Source organism: Pteropus vampyrus, unplaced genomic scaffold (genome assembly GCF_000151845.1).
Source record: "Pteropus vampyrus isolate Shadow unplaced genomic scaffold, Pvam_2.0 Scaffold178, whole genome shotgun sequence".
Taxonomy (NCBI): domain Eukaryota; kingdom Metazoa; phylum Chordata; class Mammalia; order Chiroptera; family Pteropodidae; genus Pteropus; species Pteropus vampyrus.
The window spans coordinates 711,320-725,536 of NW_011888959.1; the positions used below are offsets into that span (position 1 = coordinate 711,320).

The following is a 14,217-nucleotide window of genomic DNA, read 5'->3' on the forward strand; positions in this document are numbered from 1 at the left end:
CTCTCTACCGACTGATCGCACGCCTCCTGCGGGAGAGCTACGTGCTGAGTGCGCTGTCACCAGGCGCAGTTCGCCCTGAGCCACGAGGGTTCTGGGAACCCACCTTTTCTTGGAAGTTGAAGACAGTCTCTGCCAGTCGCTGCACGTACGGGTCGAGTTTGTAGGATTCCCACACCAAGGCAATGCCCTCCGCGATCAGGGCCTGCACCTCCTTTTTCAGGCCCGCCACCAGCAGGGAGATGGTGTTGCGCTCCTCCACCTTCTCGCAGGTCCGCTCGTACGTGCGGACGCTCTCGATCAGGGAGATGGCGAACGGGTAAAGCTGGTTTGCTTGATGAGCCTTGTTCACAATCGCCAGTGGGACTCGGAAACCAAGCCATTTGAGGTTTCGAACTTCTTTCGAAAGCGTAATGATCTCGGGGAGGAAGTTGACCTTGAGCTTGAGGACATTTCCGGATCGGCCCCGAACCCGAGTGCTTTCAATGGTGAAGATGCGCCCCGAGACGCCCAGGTTCCGCTGCTGCACCTTCCGGGCCCAGTCATCGAATATCTCCTGGGTGTTGAGCTTCATGCGGAAACTGTCGCCGTCCTGCTTCAGCTTCTGCCCTTCCACGTGGTTCTCCCAGCCCTTGCCCAGCACGTCCTCCACGCGCTTCATGTAGGCTGTCAGCTGCCTGTCGATCTGCTTGGCCCAGATGATGGAGCCCGACACGGGCGGGAGGTCGCGCACGTGGCTCATCTTGCACGCCTGGCTTTGTGGGTACTGGACTTTGAACTTGTCATGAAGGGACTCGATGTCGTCCTTCACGCGCTGGATGAGCTGGGTCTGGTATTCCCGGATGGCCCCGCGGATGTGAGGCCGGACGAACAGCGCGTTGAACCGGGAGAAGATCCTGAACATCTCGTTGGCGTTCTTGGCCGTGCCCAGCTGGTCACGGAGGCGGGCCGTGATGCGCGTCTCCACCCTGTCGATCCTCTCGTCGTACCGCTTCATCGCAGCCTCCCACGCCTCCGTGCCTTCTTTGGAGACGTCCAGCCCGTCCACCTCCTTGACGTTCTCGTAGGCGAGGTTCACCTCCTCGATGGCGTTCGCGTCGGCGGCATCGAAGAGAACCTCAGCTACTTTCATATCCTGGGGTTCAGGCACCTCTCCCTGATTCTGCTGTGCAACCGCCGTGACCTAAAAGAGAGGGTTCGTAACAAGAGGTTACCGAATGGAGACTTGTGTTTCGTTGTTCACCAGTAGACGGGACGTGCCACACAAATGTGCCGTTTGGCTCACAAAGGTTTTCGGCCTTCGTTTGAACGTTTTATAACCACAACTCGACAAAGCCAAATACAACGCTAGAGTGTACTTTAACTCGACACAAAATGAGTCTTCTGCCAATGTTGTTCCTTTGCTTGAGAAGCTAAATTAACATGGGTTATACCTGGGTTTTAGGTACTTCCCTTTTTAATGCTTGGCAGCATTAAAAACTGCATTGGAAAGCTCAGTAATTCACGGGAGTGCCACCCACAAACTCAGTATCCACTGTAAATAGTCTTCCTTTTTGATTTTTAAAACCTTAAATTATAACCCATGGGCAAGGGCACAGCAGGGGGCCTGATAAAGCGCTTTGGTGACACTAGCGGCCTCTGCTCGGTCCTCTTGAAGAGGGGCAGAAAAACACAGCTTTTCCCACAGGAAGGGCTGGACTTGCACACACTCCCACAGAATCACAGAGCTAAGCAGGGGTCCACAGATGCCGCAAATGACAGGCACCCTGTGAATTTATTTGGAGGAAATTAAAACCATTATTTTTACTACCCCAAACTAAAAATTAACATTTCCTACAATTATGAACATATGCGACAGTCACAATTGTTCGCAGTTGCTTGACTTTGTCACCAAGAACACCTTCCCATTGCGTTATAGCTGCACGTACCCTGAGAGCTTGTTTATGCCCATCGCTACTTCAAAATTATGGTATCGGGCCTGTCGCTAAGTGGGCCTTACTACTTTGTGTGTTCGTGGAGGAGTGCATGGATTATTAGGACCATAATTTCAAAATTGTTAGTAACTGTTTCTTTAAACCTCTCCATTTCATTTTACGCATGTAAAACAGTCTAAGGATTTTTGGTAATGGTAGCGTGAGGACAAAAACTGGACAGAATGACTGAAAACATCCACTTCAGGACGATGGGAAAGAACTAACATCTTGAGACACGTTTACAAATGACAAAGCGCTACCACATCAGGCGAGGACAGCGAGCCGAGCGCCTTCCTGCCCGGAGGCACTCACATCCCTCAGCTCAGGCAGGAAAACCTGCAGCTTTGCTGGTAGGAGCAGAACAGCAATAAACTTAAAGGGTAAATTCTGGAAATGAGAGAGCCTGAGAAGGGCCGAGCTAGTCATTACACCCAGGAGGAGACCCGGGGAGCCCTGCCAGGTGAAAACCCAGGAGATTTGCAATGTGTTGTCAGCCAAGAGTTCTGCACCCAGTGAAACTACCCCTCAAATGTGGAAATGAAGTATTTTTCCTGAAAAAAAAAAAAAAAAAAGAGTGAGTCCGTTGCTGGCAGACCTATGGAACAAGAAATAACATAGGAACTCCTTCGGGCTAAAGGGAAAAGACAAGACACTAACTCAGATCCACAGGAAGGAATGAAGAGAACTGGAAAATGTAAATACGTGGACAACTGTAAGCTATTATGTATATTATTCTTTTCTTCTCCTAATTTTCCTAAAACGTGCATGACTGAAACAAAACTTAAACACAGCACTGCTGGGTTTCCAGTAAATAAGGACGCCCCACTCACGCCATGAACAGCGTTATTGCCCCGGCCGCGTGTGAACCGGGCAGGAGGAAACAGCCATTCTGGTGTGAGACTCTTACGTGCCACTGGAGGTCACTACTGAAGACGTCATGGTAAATTAAAGGTGCATATTGTAACCCAAAGAGTAATTGCTAAAAATAAAATTCAGAGAAATACAGCTACAAGTCTATAAAGGGATTAAAATAATATACTAAAAATAACACAAAGGAAGGGAGCTGGAGAAACGAACAAAAATGAGGACAGTGGGAAACAAACGGGAAATGGCAGATCTGGATCCATTCACGTCAATGACTACACTAAGTGAACGGACTGAACACTCCAGTAAAAACGTGCTAAGAACATGTGCATGCAGGATGTGTACCACAAGATCTACAAACAAAAAGAATATACAGTGCTCTTAGCAACTGATTCCCTATTTCAATAAAGCCAGAAAAAAGTAATAACAAATTTCAACTTTACTAAAAAATATACATATCCACACTCAAAACGCTCTTTAAAAAACGCTCTTTAGGAAAATGATATGTAAGAGGTACGTGGCAAAAGGGATTAAGAAGCCACAGGCCAGACGGAATCAGCGCTGGTCTCGGAACTCTCACTTGTGAAATGGAGGGTGAGAGTAAAGACCAACCCCACACACGCACGCACACGTTAGCGCGCCCCGCGTAAACGGTGCCGAGGATTCGTGACTAACAATGACACAACCCCGAGCAGCTGGCACCCCATCAGTGAGTGACGCTTACTAGGTGGCATCGTTTCTAGACTGCATGTCACCCCCGACATTTTATTACAAAATTTTCAAACTATAGGAGGGTCAAAAGAATTATAGACCCAACACCTATATCCCCACCTAGGGCCTGCATTAGCATTCAGCTAATTAACATTTGCTATATATTGGCTTTATCATATGTCTACCCATTTATCACTTCCTCTACCTACATATCTCAATCCACCTTATATTTCTGGACTGGATTTTTTTTAAGGGAAGAAAAGCACTAGTGAAGAAAATAGGAAGGTGAATAGTGAAGAAAAGCATTCTTTTACTCTCAGGCACATGCGATTATTATCCACATTTTACAGATGAGGAATCTGGAGAAAAAGATAAATGCTGTGCCTAAGGCGCACAGCTAGTTAAACGGGGAATGACCATTAAAACCTAGGAAATCTGGCTCCAGGGTCCATGCAGTTTGCGAGTGGGAAGGAACGGAGGGATAACGTTAAAGATCGGGCCTGCACCAATATAACACAGTCACCGGATCTTAGAGATGAGAGTGCCAAGATGGAAACGGAGCTACAGACGCTCTCAACGGGGCAAGAGAGACAGGCAGTTAATTCCACTTCTGAAAAGAAGGCGTCAGTAAGACAACACGTGTACGAATTTTCGGAATGGGAACCACACCTGTGGCCTCAGGACCCTGACGATGACAGCTCTCAGCTGTTCGTGCTGGCGCCTGAACTTTCTCATCTGGTCCAGGCGAGCCTGAAGCTTCCTGTGGGCAGGGTTGATTCGCCAAACCATCTTCAGATTTTCTTCCCTTTTCCTTTTGACAATGTCTCTCAGCAACACCTGCAGTTTCTCGTATTCATCATCCCAAGTCTGAAATACTTCAAAGCACGCAACCATAACCTAGGATGTAATTCAAGAAAGGAAGTTTGTTATTAAAGCAGTTTCGTCTCAACGCCCTGAGGCTGGATTTTTGATAGACTGAAACTTACTTTTTCAAATTCTTCATAAGCAACATGCATCAGTTTCCTGGTGCCCAGCACTTTGAGTAACTGAGAACTCAAGTCTCTTGAGATGGCCTCCACCAGGCGCAGGGCCCTCTGAATAGGATACTTTGTGTTTCGGATCTTTCGCAAATGAGTGAAAATTGCCACAAGTGCCTGCCTTATTTTGTCCAGTTCAGTGGCAGACAGCAGGTCGTTCAGAGGAAAATCTTTCATCAGAGGATTGTAGTCATTCACAGTTTCCAAAGCCTGTTTTAGCCCTAGATTAACAGAGAAACAGTTAAGGGTTTTCATACAGAGTAATACAACTATGCTAGCATGTTATATGTCAATTTTACCTGAATTAAAAAGTAACACAACTAAAAGGATATTCCACACAGGCTTAATACTGAGTAAATAAACTAAAACGTATCCTCACGATAGAACATTTTGATGTTGCAAAAGATATAGTGATACAAATTGTTTGATAGTTGTAAACAAAGCCATGTTATTAACAGGATGATACTAGTGTGGCCTCATTTTTGCTTTTTAAAGAATATCAGTCAACACATACATATCCTGAAGGCTGTGGGTGGCATCCTCAAATTTTATCTGTTTTTGCTTTCTATATTATCTAAATGTTCTACTAATAATTAAGTTTAGAAAAACCAGAGCTTTATTGTAATAATACTAATTTTATTGTAAAAACACTGAAATTTAAATTATACCCATGGCTCCAGTTAGGTGTGTTATAGACAGAGAATCACAGAAGCACCTGGGTCCTAGGCTATTTTTTGACTTCCTCTGGCATAAGATTAAAAAAAAAAAAAAAAGTATTAAGAAATATAAAGGCTTCAGAGGTATTACAAAAAAAATTCCATAAAAAGCTGTACTTTCCGACATTAGTGATGCCCAGGCAATGTGCGCAGTGTGGTCAGTGTAAGGGCCGATTTCTACCTGGAATTCCTCTGCGTTTAAAATGTGGGCGCTTTTTTGGCAGGGAAGGAAAAGAACACGAAAGCCACTGCGTCGCCCACTCGGTGCCCGCCAGTCCCGACGCGCCCTGCAGGCATGCAGTTGCACCGAGCGCTAACCATGCCAGGGCGTCCCAACGTCCGTGTGTCTGCTGTGTGCAAGGCGGCAGCACCGCCCGCACTGCTGCCCACGCAGGAAACTGTATTCATCAGAGCACTTTTCGGAACAGGGAGAAAGGCAGAGGACAGGAGGAGCAGGCGAAAGGAGGAAGAGAAAGTACTGACCAGCTCTCCTTGCATGGCCCTGAGGGCAGAGAACTTCTGCTTAATGTAAACCGTCTTCCTGTCTGGACTGTCGGAAGCACAGCTGACTTCATATGAAAAAAACGCGGCCTACTCAGGGAGCCCAGTGACTGGGGGACAGGAGGGAAGCTCCCAAGGCTCTCTGCTCGGGCCTAGAGACTGGCCGTGCTCTCAAAAGCCCTGGACGGAAAGGGGTGTGTGTGCGAAAGTCATCGCGTCACCTAGAACTGGGGGAGGACGAGACGAGGTGCAAGAGCGGAGACAGGAAAGACGGCGCGTCTATCAGTCGGAAACGATCAGCAAGACCGCAGCAGGGGCAGATCATTAGCTCTAGTTTATTACCCGTGTCGGTGTCAAAACTGACAGTGGCGTGGAAACGCTTGCCGTGTTTCAAGATATCCAGAGTGAGGAGAACTTCTGGGCTCTCTCGCTTCTCCTGTATGCGGTATAATGCACGTTCCAAGTTGAGCCAAAAACTAATTTCCTGTAAGGCGGTTCCCGAGGCAGGATCTCGATCCAGTTTGGTCACCTTTATAGAAAAAGTAACATTCAAGGGTATTCACTAGTTAAACAAAGATAAAACAGTATCGTGAACTAAACACATGCATTACAATTTAATTTTTATGTTCCAAATAGATTTCTTTCCCTGTAACTTGTAAGTGGTTTGTTTAACTTGAGATCAAAGGTGTGAGACGGCCAGGAGGATCGCCGTCAGGCGAGTATGTAAACATCTCACACAGCCCCTGGCCCACGTCAGGCCTCCGCTGAGCATCCCCAAGGGCAGGCAGGGCCAGCGGTCACCGCAGAATTTATTTACCACACTGACAACATCTCGGACCAGTGTTCTCACAGGTATCAATGAGTGCAGCATTTTACACAGTGCTTTCAATCTCTGCTCTTACTTTCTGAATTTCTCGAATCCAGCGGTTAACTCCAGACTGTAGCTGATTGAGAAAAGTTGGGTCTTCAACCTTATCTCCAAAGTCTGTAACTTTCGGCTTTTCTCCACGTTCATAACACTGTTTTGCCACATTTGTAATAATCGGATGAATTGGCAGGCTGATCTCTGGAATTTCAATATTTTGCTGCAGGTGAAGGAGCCCCATTTCGAGTTCTGCGATCTTTTTTTCAACCGAAGGAGCCATTTTATCACCATCCCTAAAAAGATAGGAAAACTCAAAAGTTAGTGCGCTATTAGTCTCCAAAGAGATGCCCTTACTTTAGGTCTGCTAAACATTAAAAATGTACACTTTATTAATGCAATAAATTTATATGCTCTCGGCTTGTTGGCTTTACCCTCCTGATTCCTGAATTTTACGTTCCCCAGTGTCATAAGAACACTAAGTGAAACATGATTCCAACCAGTAAAGGAAAAATGGTTTTACCTGTCTGCTTTGCCAGACTCTCTGATGTAGGACTTAAAAAAAGGAGCCACCGCATTGCTAATGAAAGAATGCAAGGTTTCATATGGCGAGTCTTCACTGAGCGTGAGAACTCGGAGCTGGGAAGACACTGGTTTGTCTGCATCTATTACCGGAGTACGTTTAATGAACGCCAAGCTGAAAGCAAGCAAGAGAAGAAATTAGAACAAAAAATCTCCTTCAGTCTTAATAACTGTAGCTTTGTGTTACATACAAATTAAAAATTCATATGAATTTTAATTTAAAAATTATATTAAGAATAGACTAAATTGTTGCTTTTCCAATAGTGAAATATATTGCTTATCTTTCTTTACTGACTTACGTGAAAACTAATAAATCGAGGTTACGGTTATAGCATGTGCCCATGAAACAAGGTAAAGCTAATTTGTCTCAGATATGGGTTAAGTTCATAATCTTGACCTCGCGAAAACTAACTTTCCTAGCAATTGCAAGTCACAAGCCATGATGTACTTAAGCCTGATTTTATACTGATTTGTATCATTCAATTTATGGCACTAAGTCACACATTAAACTTGAATAAACAAAAGTTGCCCACAGGTTAAAGTGACAAGCGGGCATCCCAGGCTCACCGCAGCCTGGCCTAAACCAAGTTTCCGGCTTCATCTGCTGCCATGCACCCCTTTTCCCTGCAAGTCACAGCTTAAGCTAGATGTCCCGTTCTCTAAATGTGTCGTGTGCTTTAGTATCTTTAAGAAATCTATATTCACTTGCTAAAATTCCAAGTAACCCTCAAAACCCAGTTCCGGCATCACTTCTTCCATGGGGCCTCTCCCAGTGAGAAGCAATCTCTCCAATCTCCACGTTTCACGGTAGTCTGCACCTCTAAGATTCTGTCAAGTATCACAGTTAGCTGTGTACCTACCTACCATCCTTACTCCCCAAAGACCATGGGCTTCTCGGGGACAGGAACTGGCTTTTATTTTTTTTACATACCCACTGCCATACCTTACACAGAACAGGTGCTTAAAGGTAGTTGAATTGACAGCTTTAAGAAGATGAATATTTGAATTTTCAGTCCCCAGATCGATAATTTATACTTTATATTACTCTAAAAAGTCAGTGAAGCTTCCTGACACACTGAGAAGGAACAAGGTCACAACAAAATTCCTGCCCAAAATATACAACCTAAGTCTAATCATGGAGAAACATCAGACAAACCCAACTGAGGAAAGTTCCATAAAACCACTGGTCTGTACTTATCAAAAATGTCAGTGCCATGAAAGACACAAAAATGCGGACACAAAATTGAATTCTGGATCATGGGAGAATTATGGTCAGGAGCATTTGTGAGACGATCCGAGTATGAGAATGGTACCACGCCAGCGTTACACCCCCTAAATGTGACGAGCGTACTGAGGCATGAACAAGAGCGTCCCTCTCCTTAGGAAACACCCTGAAGTGTTTAGTGGAAAAGGGGGCAGGTGGTCTAAACCAACTCTCAGATGGTTCAGGAAAAAACCGGTAACGCAAATGTGAACGACTGGTATCTGTGTACTATTCATGCAATCCCCTTAGAAGAGCTGAAATTATTCAAAATAAAAAGTTTTAAATGCCAATACAGAATCAATTATAACATTTAGATATTTAAATTTATATATATGCCTATTGGAGTATAAATGGACATAACATTTCTAGAAGGTGGAAATCTAGTAACACATTTTAAAAACTTTAATGATGTGTTCCACTTGAACCTGTAATGCAACTTTTAGCGATTTAACCAAAAAGAGTCATACCTGTACTTAAGAATGATTACTAGTTATTTACTGAGTTATTTATAATTATGAAAATTCAGATACAATCTGAGTATTAGATATGTTAAGTATATTATGATCAAATCCAAAATGGGTGCCATAACATGGCAATTAAAGTAAAAATATTTTAGAGTTTATGTTGACTTAGAAATTCTCTTAATTTGATACATGAAATCAAAGATAAGATACTGAATTTATAGAGCAGAAATCTTTTGAGTGTTTCTTACTGTCTTCGTCTAGAGTCAATGAGCTCTGACACTGAATTCTCACAAGTTCAGAACGCAAGATCACGGTGTGTTTACATTACTCACCTGTTGGACTTGACTCCATAATGAATGTCTATGTTGATGTTATAGGAAATGAATTCTTTTTCTTCTTCTCCTTCATCACCGACATCCTCTACAAATCATAATAAATATATCAAATTCCTGTCAACATTTCCAATTTTTAATAAATCAAATGCTTACAGAACGATTAGCCTCACCTACCCCAACCAAACATTCAAGCCCTTACGTGACTGGTCTTTACCTATTATTCTTCCCTACCCACTTTTTCTGACTCCTGACCCAGGCACTTCTTTGCTGCACGATCTTGGGCAAGGTTAACTTCTCTGCACCTCCGTTTCCTCATCTGTAACTCGGGGCGACACTGGCGCACCTGGATTGTTGGAAGGATGAGCCAGGCGCAGCCGGGCAGTGCGGGTGCTGCTCCTCACGGCTGGCTCTGCCCCACCCCTCGGCCCCACTCTGGGGGTCTCGACTACTGGGCTCCAAGCACGGAATTTACCTCCACCCACCTTCCTGTGGTTTATTCAGCACTTACTCTGGGCCACGTATTTTACTAAGCACTTTAGGTATGTCATACCTTTAACCCTCGTGACAACCCTATGGGGGCGAGGGGGGCTGGCGTGACTGTTACAACCTGGTTTTCCAAGTAGGGAATGTAAGTTAATTGCCCTCAGAGGCATAGCTGGAAAGGGACAGAGTGAGAATTCATAAGTCTGTGACTCCAAACCCAGGGTCCTCACCAGTACATAGAGGACCCTCCCTCACCTAGGCCCCCTGGGGCAAACTCCCACCAAGAAGACTGCTATCAAGAAACACTGCCAGGGTCACTGAGAGGCTTCCCCCAGCCTTCCTCGGCTCCTATGGGCTTTTCAGAGCCCCCTCTGGAGTCGACTAATGGAGGCGTCTTCCTCCCTCGCTGTGGGCTCCTGGAGAGCAGGGATCCTGCCGGACCAAACACCTCGCACAGGAGTCATCCTAAAAAGCTTACTGGATTTCATAGTGAGATAGCTCAATATGCATGTGGACAAAATTCCTAAGTAGCTGAAAATTAAAACTGAAAAATTAAAAGTGTGTAAGAATGGGAAACAATCCAAATCTAGCACTAATCCGCTAGCTGCCTGAATGCTCTAGTCGAATTATCTTTGCAATGACATATGAGATACAAAGAATATCTGTTAGCGAAAATCACTAAGGATTAATTTAACATGATATACGTATGGTTCACCTTCACTTTAAGTCATAATAGCCAAGGCAATAGACTTAGCTCAGTGATCTTGGGAAAGTCATTTTTCTTCTTCTGGGCTTCAGATTCATGAGATGTAAAATGGGCAGCTGAGGAGGGGGTGGGGTGTTAAATTAGGTCGTCCATACGGATTTTTTAAGTGGAAAAACTAGGAAATCTGAGGGTAGAGGGTCTGAGCAAAAGTTTTCTGCTTCATTAGTTTTAAGATGAGACAAACACAAAATTCAACAAGACAATAACTCTTCCAAAATATTGTTTTGGGTATAGTTTTAGTAAGGGAGGGGTGGTAGAACATTCTAGCATGCCAGGTACTTACAAGCTGTTTAAAAATTATGACTAAAAAACAAAACAAAAAACTGACTAAACAAATCAACAGAGTTTTGTAACTCCTAAGATGTGGACACCACAAGGTGAGCTAAATCACAGCGCCTGAAGCCAACCACACACATAACTGCGATCTGTAAAATGTGAGCACATGGACAGAGAGTGTACGGAAATACCCCCAAACTAAAACAGCAGTCAAGGTGGTAGCATTGTGAAATATTTTGTCGCTCAGTTTTCCGAACTTTGCATAATAGTCCTCTAATTTATTTAAAATACATCATCAAAATAACACCCAAACAATATACAGAAAGTAAAAGTATCATTCTATAATCATCAAAGGAAATTAGTGACATAACCAAAGATATGGTATGTTAACTTCAAATCATTTCTTCCTCCCAGATAAAGATTCGTCATCTATACAAATAAAATCACATCGATTGGATGTAGCATCTAACCACGTTGCTTGCACTTCCTAATGCAAACAGGGTTAAAGGAACTGGGCAGCCCGCCAAGCCATGAGTCATGGCTCTGTGGCCGCCCAGCCCCACACGGGAGGAACACCGCAATGCAGCACAGCGCTGCTGGGGCCCAGCAAGGCACACCCGATGACATCATCCTCAGACGAGGACAGGCAAGCAGGTATTCTCCACGCGCTGTAAAACTCTAACGTCTCTGGATGACATTAATTAATGGAAGTCATTACTAATCGGTCACAGAATACATTTTGGATTCATTTTGTAAATGTTTACTCCCCAGAAATACAGACATCAAATGAGGTCTGAGCATGTCTGACTCCCCTATTAAGAGCTTATGACATTGTTTTATAAACTGCCATCAAATAATTTAAACTTTTTGCCACTCTGCCAATGATTACATCTTCCAAATAACAATTTGACAATCTACTTCTGCAGACACATTAAACATCGTTCAGAGGAGGAAAGACACTTGATGGTTAATTCTTAGTAACAAAGAGGCTATTAATCCCGCTATATAGAAGAAATCATGAACAAACACGCCGCATGCTTTATCAGGTAATATCTCTTTCGGTAAGCCTGGATCAGTTTCCTAATATTGCTAAAGTTACTGGTTAACACACAAGGGATCAAGCCTGTTCAGTCAGAACGGAAGTAGCAGGACAGAAAGTGCTGGGCCCGCCTCCTGAGTTCCTGTGCTGCACATACTGAGACCCACCGCAGCAACCTGTGGACATTTCTTTGGCTAACTCCTGAGAGTTTATTGAATTTCAAGAGCTGTTCCAAGTGTCATTTAACACAGTATACGTCTACTGAAGGACTGGTTTGTTTCAATCTACGAGGGATTTGTATCATTACATTGTAGATTAGGTGAACAATGTGCCTTATTTAATGAAACAGAAAAAGATGCATGTTCGATTAGCTTAGGGCTCATACTGCCTCTCCTAGGTAGGCCGGGGATGTTTCCCCAGGCTGGCAAACAGGCACTGGACAGGGAGAAAGAAAACGGGTAAAGGACCAGGCGAGGCTGCCCGGCTCCCTGCCCCGCGGCCATTCCCTCATTCGCACCGCCCTCCCGACTTTCTCCCAGGGCAGGGCAACCCTCTTCTCCATCCTGCAAACGAGGCCGGTCGACTTTCTCCCAGGGCAGGGCAACCCTCTTCTCCATCCTGCAAACAAGGCCGGTCGTTCCCTTTGGCTCCCACACACTACCAAATCGCTCATCACCTGCTCCTGGTTCTCTACCTTCCATCTTCTTTTCCTTTTAAAATCAAAACCAGGCCAGCACCACACGATTCTAGCGGATCACTATCCGCCCCGTCCCCCCTTTTCCTTCGGTGGTTGCTTTGGTGGCCCCCTTTCCCTTGTCACCTCAACGTCCACCCTGTCGTCCTCTTCTGCGGGGCTGTGACTTCTGTAAACTGCAGACTTGCATTCATAATATCGTTAGAAATGTGAAGGGAGGACTAGACCCCACATAATACTTGTACATAATGTAAAACTGGGGTTTACCTTGCTATTTCCGGAAAAAAAGAGGATTAAATAACTAAAAAACTGATAACTTATTAATGCCTAAGGGACTTAAAATTTAATATTTTTTTTAAGGCTCGTACTAATTCAAAAGAAATAACTGATATGAGATAAAACCAACACTTTTATTTTAATGGAAACCAAGAAGTTGAGAAGTTTAGTTTCTTGGTTTCAGAATCCTCCTTAAAACATCTTTTCCCCAACTGGATCTAAAAGTCCTGAGTTTCAGTTTCTTCACTCACGACAGAGGGGGCAGGACGATCTCTCTGCAGCCCTCACCCTGAGACTCTAGATGCTGACACGGAATTTCCATCCAGCTTTACTTTTTAGGAAGAAGTGATGACTGTTTTCCTTTGCTGTACATACGCTTCATTTACTATGCTACACTGCACATTCAGACTGATCTTGCTGTAGACTGGTTTGTCCCATAAAGGGTTTAGGGCCCTTCCTACAGTGTGACAGCATAGGACAGTAAGAACCCAGGTTGATGGACTCCTGGCCTAGCGTGCCAAGACAGTACGGTGTCATAGAAAATCTTCCTGTTAACTTATTAACCATTTTATCAACCATTTGGGGGGGCCAAGCAAAGGCCAGAAACAAATATTGTTTGGTCACTACAATATTTGTTTATAATCTACTACATTTTATAATCTACATTATAATTTACATTATATAATCTACTACATTTCTTATAGTCTTTTAGGGAAAGTAAATCCTCTGAAAATATAATTTTTAAAAATCTACCAAAAAAATTTCCCCATAAAACTTTCCATACTGTTATATCTCCAAGAAGTTGAGTACTGCAAAAAGCACTAGCTTTCTTTAAGATTCCAGTCCCTAGCCATCACTGCTCTAATAAAGGAGGCAAAAACAAACAAACAAACCTAAATTATATAGCTCAAGAAAAACTAGAATTCTAAGCCTACGCTAAGTATTGACTAAAGGCAGACACTATTTTCAGTCTCAAAGTTCTAACTTAAAGTTTTTTACTTAAATGTGAAAAAACAAAACCTACAGCACCAGAGCCCAGCCTGGTCGCTAACGAGCTGGAGCGCACAGACAGGTCCCGGAACTGCCAGTTCCACCAGCTGCAAACTGGAGCATCCGTTACCTGTTCCCACCTTCACCACCCAACCTCTCATGGGGATAAAATACAATCAAGAACGCACTTCAGCGAAAAGTCCTACAAAACATCGTTAACACTATAAAATGCCTATGAAGTAAGTAATGAGCCCCTATCTGGTCACAATTTTAGAAGTAGACGATGAAGAAAACAATTAGAGAAGGGAGATTTCCCTTTTTAAAATGAGGAGCTACAATTTCACATCCCCTGCCCACCAACTCTCCAGTTCTTCGCTATCAAGATAA

At 44.0% G+C, this 14,217-nt stretch overlaps 1 protein-coding gene across 1 annotated transcript in view; it reads right to left on the bottom strand.

Moving 5' to 3' along the window:
• Window positions 1-14,217, bottom strand: part of DYNC1H1 (dynein cytoplasmic 1 heavy chain 1) — a 76,590-nt gene that overhangs the window by 51,558 nt on the left and 10,815 nt on the right. Inside the window, exons 2-8 of the mRNA XM_023537135.1 lie at window positions 9,304-9,391; window positions 7,185-7,358; window positions 6,702-6,957; window positions 6,142-6,328; window positions 4,532-4,803; window positions 4,215-4,442; window positions 104-1,180 (exon numbers count right to left, since the gene is read on the bottom strand). Of these exons, the coding sequence (XP_023392903.1) occupies window positions 104-1,180; window positions 4,215-4,442; window positions 4,532-4,803; window positions 6,142-6,328; window positions 6,702-6,957; window positions 7,185-7,358; window positions 9,304-9,391 (2,282 nt within the window). The remainder of the gene's footprint in view (window positions 1-103; window positions 1,181-4,214; window positions 4,443-4,531; window positions 4,804-6,141; window positions 6,329-6,701; window positions 6,958-7,184; window positions 7,359-9,303; window positions 9,392-14,217) is intronic.